A 13,953-nucleotide genomic window follows, 5' to 3' on the forward strand; every position below is an offset into this window, starting at 1 on the left:
TGGGGCTGTCAACATGGTGATTCCCTGCTTACATGCCAGGAAGCACCCGGACATCCCGACATCCACAGCTGCTCCAGGTCAGGTACACCAGAAGGGAAAGCCTCTCAACAAGATTCAAGAATAGTTGGTGGGCAGTAAAGAAGGGAAGTGCTATTTTAAGGTTAAAGCGTAGACTTTTTGAAAATATTTGGCACCATGTTTGGGATGAGTAACTTCAGCAGTTCATTCCAAATCAGATGGAAGAAAGTATGAGAACGAGAGCAGCAACTGAGATTGGCCAAGTAAATAATGTTGCTTTGCCTTAAACTTATAGTGTTAAACTAAGACCTTCACAAGTCTGCTAAGTCTTGCAAAAATATGTATGAGTACCTAGTGCCACGTTTTACATTTTATCTCACTAACTAGTAATCTTTTCTGTATAGTGAAGATCTATAATAACCCTTTCTCATTTATCTATCGACAAAAAATTATTTTGCGGTATCAGTTGCCATCATTTAATTGCTCAGCTCTATTTACAACCAATAACTTCAAAAGTTTCTTTTGAGAATTTATGTGATAGATCAACAGAAGGTGTTTCATATATGTGATACATGGTTTTTCCTTTTTTTTTGAGATAATCAGAAATGTTACCAAAAAAATCAGAAAACTTTTTTTGCAATACAGGAGTAAGTATTTTGTGTTGCGTCTCCACCAAGTGTTACAACAATGTCTTTACATAAAAATATATATTTTTATGCCTGGACAGAACACAAAGACATGTTGCGTCTGATGTAAAAATTATCACCCCCGTGACCCACTCAGCTCTGTCAGACTAGCGACAGCAGCAATTAGCAAACCTGGTGGAACTGGGTATCCACCGAGCTTATTATATGAGCTACTTCTCAGTGCAACACGGGTAAAAACCTTGTTAAAGGCTTAACAGAGAAATGTTGTGAAGGCAGAGTGACAGAAAGAGCAGGGGCTTCATAAAGAGACGGAGGTCCAATTTTAAGGTGTTAAATTGTGAAGTCAAATTTCTTTTAAGTCATATTTTACATAGCAATTGCATAGAAAGTCATGGCCTTTACTTGTTACACTTTACTGTTGTCAGTGTATTCAGTCGTTTTCGATATTTGTTTTGCTTAGGACATTGATATTAGCAGTTAACAGCTATCACAGTAAAGGTTCCTCCAACAATTTTGCAATGACAAATGATAGTTGTGTTGAGACATGATCAGAGCTGTTGAGAAGAAAATCTGCAGACATGTTCAAAGAAAACAGAAAATAATTGCTGCTGTGCAAAGTTCTGCACAGTCTCACCTAAAAACACATCTTTGATTATGTTCTTAATGCAGAGATGCCAGAGTCTAGCCCTAAAGAGCCACTATCCTGCAACTTTTATCCCATTCTTATACATCTGAATGAAATTGCTGAATCCCCTCATCAGACATTCAGCTCTAGAGAAGCCTACCAAAGCCTTTATTTGATTCAGGCATGTTGGAAAAGGAATGCATCTAAAAGTTGCAGGAAAGTAGCTCTCATGGACTGGATGTGGGCACTTTAATGCAATCATGTGTACTTACTAGCCTGAAAATCTCCTCAAAATGTTAACTATAATTTAAAGGTAATACCGAGAACCTTAAAACCTTTGAAAATTTACATGGGGACATTTTTTTAACTGCAGAGCTTTTTTTCTGATGCGCAAAACAAAAGGCAATACAATATAAATTTACTGCCATCAGACACCACTACACTGCACTGCTGAAGTCATATTTCTTTTTTAAATGACAGAACTGGAAATAAGAAATAAGAAATAAATAAAATTTGCAGAAAGATGAGAAAATTGCACTGGAAATTTGGGTGGGTAGGTGCATGGATGGATTGATAGATAAATATCTGTCTGTCTGTATATATATACATTTAGATATAAATATTTAGATGTAGATATGCATAGAAAGGTAGCTATCTATCTGACTATCTAGTCAATACATTTTCTTATTTCTTGACTTCTTGTCAATAAAAGAAATATGACCTTTGAATTGCTCTGTTACTTTATTTGATAAAGAAAATTCAACTTTAATTAAAAAAATAAAAAGGAGAAGTCCTTAGTTTTTATGTTAAAAATAATTTTTTTTTCATACAAATGAATAACTTCAATCATTTAAATAAATGTTCTTTACATTTTATAATAATGGATTACAGTGACACTTTTGTAGCTGGTTGTTGACATTAATTATACTGTAAGCAGAACAGTAACAGTGACTGATGGGATGACGTTCACATGCAGTTCATCAACCCTGACTGACCCTTCTTCCCGTAACTGCAGACTTTCCCCTAAGGCAGTACAATATAATTTTACTGCCACCAGGCACCACCACACCACACTGCTAGTGTCATTTTTTTTTAAAACAACACAACTGGTGCTACTGCAGCAGTATTTAAAAAAAAGAAGATTTGCAGTAAGATGACAAAATTGCATTTGAAAGAAAGTTTAACAGGAAACTAACGGGCTGTTAAACAAACACATACTGCGCTGCATTCAGTTCTTTGTCTAAAACCGACAGCTCAAACCAAAAGAGGTCAGAAAAGTCATAGTTTGGTATTCGACAAAAATGTATTTGACCGTGACAAATGCAGCCTACATAAAAAATCCTAGGAACAATTAATTCATGGGAAAAGTTGTGTCAAGGAAATTATTTGTTCAAAATGTGGCTCAATATATGGAAACCTCATTTTTCAGCTTTCATTTGCAAAGAAAGAAGAGGATGTTTAAGTACAATCAATCTGAGAGGATTATTTCCAGGTTTATACCATTGGCATGGCAACAGAAACCTCTCCACAGGCAAAATTACAAGACCCCAAACATAAATGTGGGCGCATAATGAGCCCATTAAGCTGGAGGATTATAAGATTTTTTTAATCATATTTCCAACAACAAAATTGCACTTGGAGAGCTCCAAATGGGCTAATTTTAGATGATCAAGAACCACACAGCTGCTTTCAGTGAAAATCATTTGAGCAATTATTGTAATGTCTATTTTTTTTTTCTTTCATCCTATAATTAACTGACAGGGAGAGAAAGGGAAAGAAACTGAGTCATATATTACTCACACAGCAGCCAAATCAGAGTTATTATGGTTATTTGAAGCTTTACTACTATAACTTCAAATCAAAAATAGGCAATATATTTTTCACTGCAGTTTGGCTTGACATTATAAAAGTCCACAGATGATGAACAGTGATGTTGGTTCATACATCTTCAATAAATGTAAGCATTCAGTCTCCTCTATGAGGAACCTATCAGGAAGAATTGCTTGGTTTGGCAGTATTTACAGTCTCTACATTGTAAAAGCTCTCCAAATATTTATGGTTGTGAGGATATCTCCTCCTTGGCAAAGAAACCAACCGAACTTTAGAGCATAATGTTGCTACCATCATGTTTCACTGTGAGTTTGACATTCTTTTGTTGGACTGATGCTTAGCGCAAGATCTTTTGGTGTTGTGGCCCAAAAGTTTGAGTATAGTTTCATAAGACAGTAACACGTTATCACAGGTTTATGGGAGATTTTACTCAAGCCAGGACGTTACTTATTTTATTTTTTTTATTTTTTTGAATGAAAAGATTTCTCTCTTTCAACTACCAACAAATATAGGAGGATATGAAGAACAGAACCAATACTAAGAAGACATTCTTACAGCTCCTACAGAGTTGCTGTCAGCGTCCTGGAAGCTGACAGCATAAAATTTCTACAACTTTCTTCATCAAAGTTGTAGAAATGTTCATGTAAAATCACCATCACCTCATGTTTTATTCTTTGACACTATTTTTGTGCATTTAATTTTTTGTAGGAGATAATAGGTTTCTTGTAACTTTTGCAACTATTCCACAAACTAAAGCTTTATCCAAAAGATATAAATATGCCAAAGCCAGAAAAACCTCGCAACAACTACTGGACATTATTTAAGGTTCTTCAGTTTCACACTAAGTGCTGGCAGGCATGATAAGAACAATTCTTTCATTTATCCGTATTTTGAAACAAAGCTGGTAATGTTAGTTAAATGATAACTAAGATTACCAGATTGTTCAATAAAATTTGGTTGATTAAGCAAAAAATAATCTGTTCATTTTAGGATTAAACTAAATAAAAAATGTACCCAAAGTGTTTTACCCATGGAGGAATTGTTGAACATTTTCAGGTGAATTCAGAGTCAAGGCAGGTAGATCCGCAGAGTTGACCTTCCTGCATAACTGAAGCAGAAAAAGAAGAAAGGGGCTTGAGGATGGTACAAATCTGCAAGTCATAATGTGCAATTCAACACCTCAGGCAAGAGACAAACGAGTTTATACAAAAATTGACATCAATCTAATGCATCTGTTCAGTCTCTCTTTGCACATCAGCAAGGCTGAATATGTCTGAGAGCTTGCAATGACCCAGACATTTAAGTGTGTCCTATTTTCAGTTTTGATAGATTAAACAAATGTGGTATTTTCTCACCTTTATGGCTTTGCAGTTTCTGCATCCTTTTATGCCTATGTAAAAAAAAAAAAAAAGTATCAGTGTCTTGGAGTTCAATAAAATGATATCGCAATAAATTTAAAAAGTAAAGTAATTTGAATTCATCATGTTTTGAGAGTCTGCTTCTCTCTGTCTGAAGCCAACTGTTCTCAGCTGAGAAGGAGTTCAGGTGTCTTGTTCACAAATAGTGGTAGAAAGGAGGAAGATGGATAGACAGATTGATGCCTAGTCTTGTGACTGTAATGCTCACTTTTCCAGATTGTTGTGGTGGAGAAAGAACAAAAAGCTGTCAGTTTCCTGCTCTGTCTGGGTTCTGACCATAGGTTAGGGTCAGGTTCTTTTGAACATGTAGAACATGACAGAAAGAATGAGATAGTTTTCTCTCCTTGATTTATTTCCTGGCAGCCCAGTCTCAGAAAGTCAGAAAATAATTGATGGATGAAATATCCAGGTCTTGTAGCATACTGTTTTAAAATTGATTGTAAATGTTGGTTAGAAAATGCAGTGTTTACTGAGATGATACTTGTTATAAAAGTTATTAAATAATTGGGTTAGATGATTGAAAAAAAAACATTTACATGGGTGCACGTACTACCATGTCAAATCCCGGTCGAGGCTTGCATAGTTTGCATTCTGTCTCTGCATGCCTAGGTTCTCTCTGGGCACTCCAGTTTCCTCGCACAGTTCAAAACCATGCACGTAACACTGTAATTAATCACTCTAAATTGCTGTGCAGAGTGTGATCTTCAGAGTGTATGCATTCTTGTTTGTCCTACGTATCTTTGTGTTACAGTGTTTAGGACTGGTGACCTGTCCAGGGATGTCTATGTCTGGTCCACAGACAGCTGGAGATAGGCTGGAGATACCCCTCCATTGTAAATATACTAAATGGTAGGATGTAACTTAGCAATTTAAAGTAAAATTTCATTACTCACAACCATGTCCTTAGACAGAACAACAAAAAGAAGCTTTTGAAAATGCTTTAGGTAAAGCTTTTGAACTGAAAAGTAAGTTTTCTAAGTTAAGACTTTTTGGATGAGATTAGCATCCTATTGGTATACATACCAATCAGTGGGCTTGAACAATATCACTAAAACAGGCTGCTGTGTAGTCTAAAATATTTTTTTAGCCCACTCAGGATCACCCCCAGGCGGTCTCTGTCAGAGAAAGTTTCAAGCTTTAACTGAGTTGCAGAGAAAGTCTGAGTCACAGCATATCAGTGAGTGTGATCATATAGAGTAGGAGGAGTGGAGGTGGACGGTTTATTTGGATTATTCACGCAGTTCAACAGAAATAATGTGCGAATGCAAAAAGCTAATTACAAATTACAAATTCTTGATGTTTATGCTAAGACTCTTGTTAGCAGATTGTTTAAGATTTCAGAATAAGTCAGAATATTATTGAAAAGTCAATTTATTTCAGGTACTACATGCCTATAGTTCTTGGTATTTTCCAAACTTTGTTTCTCTTAATCATGATGATTTTATGTTTTTTATTTTCAGTAAGAAAAACATAACATAAAATTAGAATATTACATCAAACCTATAAAAAAACATTTAATAGTACAAAAAAATATATATTTAAATGAAAAGTATGTTTAAAGGTTATTTTAATAAGGCGCCTTTAATGTGAAAAGTGAGCCTGATCCGAACGCATTTTTTGAATGTGACTGTGTGTATACATATTAGTGAATTTCTTGTAAACTGAAAATGCACATATTAAGCTCCCATGGCGACATCTAGTGGTCCAAACTACTTTTACAACATAAATTGAAAAGATTAGCCTCCTTCAGGGGAAATTAAGCATTGATTAAAGTCTTACACTCGTGAGTAAAACTATATTTTAACAGAACTCAAATTAAATTTTCTCAAATTATAGTTAAATAAAACGTATTGCTAAGTTTAGATTTAAAAAGTGAAAATGCAAATAGTTAGACACCAGCTTTACGTGGTGTACTTGAAAGCACCACGAGCAGAGGCAGCGGCCTCTTTGAAATAAAATTGCTCACTGGGCCACTGAAACTTCTCTTCGGGGTAATTATAATACCAGAAAGCATTTTATATCGTTTTTACCTAAATTTCAACCCGTATGAAGCATAGAGTTTGTAAAAAGAAGCATTGAGTGGTAAAAAAAAAGAAAAGGAGAAGATATACTGTTGAGGTCCGAAAGACGCCAAGTCTTGTTGGCTTCAGCCGGTGAGTTTGCTAAATCCTTTTTATCTCATAGATCCTACTACCAGCAGTTCTCTCGTAAATGAAGTAAAATTGAAATACCAGCCTGGAAAATCTTAGGGAGTTAAAAGTACAAGAAGAGACTAGATGTGTAAAAGATATTCTTTTTTTTTTGTAGAATTTTGTTTGTGATTGGTAATTCTCTAGACCGCGGCAATTTTCAGTTGTTACTTTTCAATATGCAACAGTTCGCAGTTAGCTTATTATAATAGTTCCGCCTTAGAAGTAGTTTTTATGTGAAACATTTTCGAGGAGATGTTGCAATACTGAATATTTCTCATTGAAGTGCTTAGGAAGCACTAGCTGCTGTATCAGGCTAAGCTAATATCCTGAACACAGGATGTCCTAATAAACATAAAGTCTGCAATGATGATTTTCTGAGCAGTTATTACTGTTTAACAAGTTGCAGGAATAAAGTGTCTGATTTTTAAAAATTAGTGTGGAACATTTCCCGGGTGTTCTGTTCACTCGATTTCATCTCAGTGTTTGTAACCTGTTTCACCTTTGGGCATGCACGTGTCTTCAAATCTTTCCAATTATAAAAAAATGGGAATATGACAAATCTTTTGAAAGCTTTCAAAACTACTGATTAAAACTACTCTGAAATTTTGGTAACATCTGTGGATAAAGTTATGCATGCGTTTGTCTGGAATAATGTGTCTGTCTTTTTGTCTAAGAGTCATGAGTGACTATGAGGATGCAGACTTCTTCAAAGAACTTTGTCCTTCACCATTGGAAAGTAAACCAAAGAAAGACTACAAGAAGAACAAAAAAACTGCAAAACATAAAAAGCGCAGTCCCACAAAGACAAAGGAGAGTGTCCAGAAGAAAAAGAAAAAATCCAAATTCAAAGAAGCCATGATGGCACAGAAGGAAAAGAAAAAAGAAAAGAGGAAGGAAAAAAAGAAAAACAAATTAGCGTGTAATCTTGATGATGATAAACTCTTTGAGGGTGGTAAAAAGCTTTCCATTTGCCAAAACGAGATGCTAAGCTCTTTATCTGAAAAATCTGTGAAAGAAACTAAGAAAAAAAAGATGGTGGCGTTTGGTTCCTTACCCTCCTACATACGTGTCAAGCGTCCAATCTTCACCTCTTCATCACCAAAAGAAACAGAAGCCGCTAGAAAAGGCGAGAGCTGCGACCAGGTGATGGGAAAGAGCCGGATTAAACCACATGACAATGACTTTCAGTACGACAGTGATGATATAAACAGCCAGGACCTGTTCATCACCCAGAAGATGTTCAGAGCAAGAAGCCCGGAAACTTCCGGCAGCGAATTCAGTGACGGAATTGTTTCTGCATTCCCTCGTGTGTTCACGCAGCAAGACAAGAACCGGCGCACTCCTGTGGGAAAGAGAAAACAATGTAATGAAACATCAGATACAGGACAAGACAGAGCAATACATCTGTGTTGGCGGGAAACAAAAACAGACCAGGAGGAAGAAATTGATCAGCTTCATAAACACTCGAGCCAAGCTGGAGACAAAGCAGCGCCTGGACATGAGAAGCACAATCCTTTCTTGGATGATCCGATGATCATAAACCCAACCCCGGACTCTGTGTTGATCAAACAATGCTGCTCATACCGTCCGTACATTGGTGTGCTGCCCCCGTGTCCTGCTTTTGCAAGCACTTCAACTCAGACAGAAAACTTCTTCACCGCCGAGCTCTCCTCCTACCTCAGCTTCTCCCAGAAAAACAGAGCCACTTTGGAATCTCAGAACATGAAACCTTTGGATCTTAGCTTGCCACAGAGAGTGAGGGGAGAGCAAGGAAAGACACTTGAGTTCTACAGAAAACACAAAGCAGAAAAAAGTCTTGAGCAGAATGCAGCAGTGGGTAAGAAGGAACCCTCAATCGAAGAGACTCCAAGCCCTCAGTCAGAGGCTGAAACCAAGTCGGCCAACACTACTACCTCCAGTGAGGACGATCACCACTGCCACGCTGGGAAGAAAGATGTGAGCCAGGTGACACCACTTAAACGCAGGCATTTACAATAATATCTTTGAAAATAAGCAAATGATTTATAAAGTCTATAGAACATTGGATCTGGTCCTGTATTTTGTGTTACAGTAAAAAAAAAAAATTCTCATTTGTGCAAACTGGTTGGCTGTAAAAACAAAATTCTCTACTTTAGGTGAAATTTTAGTTGATCTTATATATAACACTGCAAATGAAAAATGGTTGATTTGTGTGCTACCTACTAATGCTAATGGTGTACAGTTTTGGTGAACAATTTAAACAGACTCATCTTAAGAGCCTTGAATCTGACTTGGGGCTTCTCATAATTCATTTGAGCCATTTATTTTCCAGCATTGAATAATTGCCCAACTTTTACTTTAAAAACAAGCACAACATTCATAAGCTTGAATTTATTTATTTTTTTGAATCCAGACAAGGTCACATTTTACATACAGGGTCAAATATATCAAATTAACAACCTTTTGCTATAATTCTGGGCTCAGTGTTTGATTGGTGGAGGCAGTTGAAACCAGCTTTGATCCGAGTTTGGGATCATTGTACTGTTGGGACACCCATTCATAGGGAAGTGGAGGAAACATCCAAGGAGCATCAGTGTTGTTTTCTGCACCAATACCACTAACAGCATTATGTGTGAGCGATGAGGATGAAAAGGTTCACATTGGCTGCTCCAAACAAACTTCTTGTCATAGTTTCAAGGTAGATGGTAGAAACCTTGACCCAATTGGATGCTTGATCACAAACACTCATCAAATTCAAATTGGATTAAGTAAGTTAACATTATTCTTCTGGAAATTTTTTTTCAGTGACATTCTAGTTCATCAAGATGCACCTTTAGATAAACATATTGCTACCTTTTGTTTCTGAGTTTTTATTTAGGTAAGGAGTTTGAATTGTTTTACTAGACTAGCAAAAAAATATCTCATTCACAATCAAACTTGAGAGATATTTCAATCATTTTTAATTGACTGTAGATAAATTTTCAATGCACAATTTATAGATTTTGTCTTTCCCCTTTAAGGATGCAGGGAAAGTCATTTCTGCCTCATTTAGACTTGGAAAATACTCCGAGCAGTTCCTGCACTTTCCATACCGTTTTTCGCAGTTAGATATCTTACTATTATGTTTACACAAAAACAGAGTGGGCGATGGTTGTGCCACTGCTGATCTTCTTTTTCTCGAACTTCAGGTCGGAGTGGTTCAGCTGAGACTCAACAAACCCTTCTTCTTCAAGACGAAGGGAGAGGGGCAGTCACCTCGTCCATACTCGCCGTTGATGAAACTCGCTCAGGGAAGAGATGTTGAATCCAAGAAGTGCCGTTCAGGAAGAAAATGAATAAGTTTGAGCTCATCTCAATTTTGTAGCTAGAGGGCTTAGACCATCTGGATTTCCCTCAGCATGCTTGTGACATGAGCTTAAGAGCCATTGTTGTCAGTAATATCAATTTAGCATGTACTATTGTTTTAACTTGCACTAAGTGGTTAAAAATCAGTTGCCTTTTGCAGTTCCAACCATAAACTTTGTATGAATTTCTAGTTGATTCTGTCAATGTTACATTTTCAAGTTATTTTGTTACAAGCTTTGAAGTTAGAAAAATTCTCTAAAACCAACTTTTATATTTGACAAAACTTACATTAAACTGTAGTTTGTGGATTTGTTATGTAAGAAAATTGCCTTTTATCTATTAAAGTTAATTTATTGAAAAGATAGGGCGGTTCACATCCTTTCACTATAAAAATGGGCTACAAATTTCTCAAAAGGATTCAGCACTGAGATTTATTTGTTTAATCTATAGAAACAGAAGTTTTAGGTTGTATACACAGGCGTTTGACATTTACAGAGACTAGTGTAGGGGTACATATTTCTACCTGCAGTTAAAAAAATACAGCAGAATACCTCCATCTTGGCAGATTTCTAACAGCTCTGCATTGTTGTTTGAAAAATATGTATCAAGGATGAACTCAAGGAGCTGAAAATTTCCAAGTTACGTCAGAAAATATTTACATTTTTCTGGATGAGAACATTTAAGGAGAATAGTCTAGTTGTGCCTGAAGAGCTTGATCCCCATCCAGCTCCAAAGGTGGAAGAAGACATAGACTGGGATGGTGACCGGCAGCAGCAGGCTGTAGAAACACAGACTGTTGCTGCTGGTGCAGCCCTGAGGGAAGTTCTCATCCACAGCGGCAGAGAAGAACAAACCACACAGAGACACAATGGGAACCAGTCCCACCATCATGGACAGGGAGAACATTCTGGCAGTTCAACAATAACCCACTGCTGGATTCAAATCACTGAGTCAGAAGATAGATGTATGTTAGTTAGAGTTCGGTCCAACAAAGATATTCTACTCTGCAGGTGTGCTTGGAGTTTGAGTGTCTTTCTGTATCAGCCTGGCCTCCTGCGGGATCATGTTTGGAATGCCATCAACGATGGGATAAGCAATGCCGAGCTCCTCGTTGATCAGCTCATTGGTGTTGGCATCGTACCTGGAGATAGAGAAGACGTGTTATTCTGCCATGACCACGTGCTAGTATACACAAGCGAGAAGCTTTTTATGAATGCATTCTAAAATAATCCTTTCATTTTATTTCCTTATCAATTTGCTTATTTCCTGGTGTGAAAATAATACTACCAAATGACTTCAGAAAACAAGATATAACTTGTCTGCTTGCAATCTTATGCAGTGAGACATGGGCTCTAGATGTTTTAGCGTTTTATATTGTAGCAGTTTGGGTTCAGATTACAAAATGGCAAATTCTAAAGTTTTTTTTGTTTTTATTTAGCCTGAAAGCTAATCGGTGAGAAGAAAGATGAGCTATAGCATCCTTGATTTTTCACAAACTAAATACAGAAGTTATTATTACTGCATACTGGAAAATTAGCTTATAACGAGTTGTTTAAGTTTTCTATTCAGGATTGTGAAAAAACCCCTCCAAAAAACTAGAGTTTTACCTTGTCTCTTTTTTGAGATATAAATTTAGTACAAGTTAATTAATTAAAAACACAGATTTTCTATAAGCTGTCCTTGGTGCAGAATAACATTTTCGACATGTCTAAGTAGCACACCTGTGCGAAAAAGAAAAATAAAGAAATTAACAAAAGGTTGTTTTTCATGGTTATTTTTGGGGGGCAGTTTACAGATTACCTCTGACTGAGGTGGTTTCAAGATAAAATCAATAATTAAAGTAGTTTTTAATGTTCACACATAAAATAAAGCAACTAAGAAACTGCGTTTATCTATAGTCAAATTCAGGTGAGCATTTTAGATTGGGGACTAAGATTATAGTTTGTGCAGGGCCGGAATAGTCCTTTAATCAAGTCGGATGCAGACGTCAGCGCCGTCCTGTTTAATTAGTCTCACTGTTTCAATCTCAAATGCACCTTCTCTGCCCCTGACGCCCTTCAAAGAGAAACTCAGCCACCGGTTTACCTCAGTGGCTTCTTGGACAGCGGACAGACCAGTACTTCCAGCAGGGAGGAGTCGAAAGGAAGCTGCACGTCGTCCTTCACCTCGGCGAAGCTCCTCACCGACACACGGCAGGCCGTCAGCGTCTGTATGGACGAAGCGCGATTCACACGACGGTGAACACGACCCGTTTCTGCAACCAACCTGCTCAGAACATTCTTCAACATGACCAACACACTACGCTGAGCAGGCTCCTCTCCAGCAAGCAGCTTTGGGTTCAGTCCAACTGGAATACAAGTCCGACTAGCAACATATAAACGGCTCTAAAAAGGTTCCGCTGAAAGACTGTTCTAATTAAAACACAATAAATGTGACTTAATAACTATTGCTGTATAATTGTATGTGTGCAATTTAATTTACAATGTTACAAATGACTACACAATTAGTTATGTTAGTCTTTATTTTTTAGTATTCGTCGTTTTTATATTTTACCACATGATGGCAGTGTTTCTCTTTCATTTGACCTATTTGAACCCATTTTCTCTGTTAAACAATTGTCTAGAGTTGGGCCATGATTATTTTAAAAGCATTTGAATTACACAAATGACATTTAATGACAGCTCCCTTTTTATTAATAAATGTAATTTCTTATGAAATATCTGCAACTTACAACTCATAATTACATTTTGTTTCATTATAATGAAAAATTACACGGGTCACATCTGTTGTTTGGAAGAAACTATTGTAGAACAAAGTTTGTGGACGTTTACAACAGCTGACATTTGAATTCTAGTTTTATTGAAGCCCCACAGACCTTGTGAAATGATTTCCCAGCAGGTAAAATCTATACAGTATTAAATATTGTCAGTAACTCTGCTGCCAGAGCAGCTGCAGCAGCAGAATGCGTTTTCCAAGCCATACGACTGAAGATATTGCTCTGAGACTTTCCTGGAAAGGCTCCAACTTGTTTTAAAACTGCCTCCAGCTGTAATATATCCTGCCACTCGTTACATGACAGACCTGCTAATACACTCTCTTTTTTCCTTTTCCAGTCACCATGGGACGTCTTGAAAATGCTGTTGAAGAGCTGTACACTTTTACTCTATCTTTTTTTGGGTGGGGACCTGTTTACTCATGAGATACCCTTCCTCTTTGACAGATCTGCGGGACACTGTGGTACAGATAACACCAAACGCACTCAATGTGACTCCTGGTATAAATAAGCCAGAATTTCCCTTTTCAATAAACAAAACAGTAAAAAAGAAAAAACCAAAAACCTGTAGATAAAATTCTGAAAGCAATGTTTCCTCTATGCACCATGAGTCTGATAAATAAATAAAATCAATCATACAATACTTCACTTTTTTTATTTTAGCTACTGAAGCTACATAAATCTTTAGAGTTTCTAATATCCAACAAGGGATTTTACAATTGGATGAAGAAATTTAGTATAAAAACATAAAACCCTTTTCTAAAACTTTTATGAATTTGTTGAAGATTTCAGAAGCAATGCAAATTGGATCATAAATTATGGGTGTGTCTTTACCAGTTTGGCACAATGAAATGTTTAGAACTGAAAAAAAATTCATAGACCAACATTGGTTCAAGAAAGTATAATGTAGAAAAAGAACAAATAACACAAAGTGGGGAAAGTTACAAATCTTGACATGAAAAAAGTGGCTTAATTTTCCAGGAGTGTCAATAACTTTGAGCTGAATTGTATGCTCTTTATAAGTAAATGTTTTGCGTTTTTGTAAACAGTAGTGATTGTTGTTGGGTTTCATTGCCGTTTTTCAGCTGTTTCTACTTTGTCTATCACTTGTTTTTTTATGTTTGCT

At 36.6% G+C, this 13,953-nt stretch overlaps 2 protein-coding genes across 2 annotated transcripts; both read right to left on the reverse strand.

Moving 5' to 3' along the window:
* Positions 1-9,089: 9,089 nt before the first annotated feature.
* On the reverse strand, positions 9,090-10,991 carry LOC116735643 (phosphatidylinositol N-acetylglucosaminyltransferase subunit Y). Its single transcript, XM_032587670.1, has one exon. It carries the CDS (start codon positions 10,958-10,960, stop codon positions 10,748-10,750), a length of 213 nt encoding a protein of 70 aa, XP_032443561.1. The 5' UTR covers positions 10,961-10,991; the 3' UTR covers positions 9,090-10,747.
* Positions 10,992-11,023: 32 nt separating this feature from the next.
* Positions 11,024-12,418, reverse strand: pyurf (PIGY upstream open reading frame). Its single transcript, XM_032587659.1, has 2 exons — positions 12,140-12,418; positions 11,024-11,195 (listed from the first exon to the last, which is right to left on the reverse strand). The coding sequence occupies exons 1-2, from the start codon at positions 12,340-12,342 to the stop codon at positions 11,054-11,056; spliced, it is 345 nt and encodes a 114-aa protein (XP_032443550.1). The 5' UTR covers positions 12,343-12,418; the 3' UTR covers positions 11,024-11,053.
* Between the last annotated feature and the right edge of the window lie 1,535 nt (positions 12,419-13,953).

The sequence above is a fragment of the Xiphophorus hellerii genome, chromosome 2 (assembly GCF_003331165.1).
Source record: "Xiphophorus hellerii strain 12219 chromosome 2, Xiphophorus_hellerii-4.1, whole genome shotgun sequence".
In the NCBI taxonomy this organism is placed as follows: Eukaryota; Metazoa; Chordata; class Actinopteri; order Cyprinodontiformes; family Poeciliidae; genus Xiphophorus; species Xiphophorus hellerii.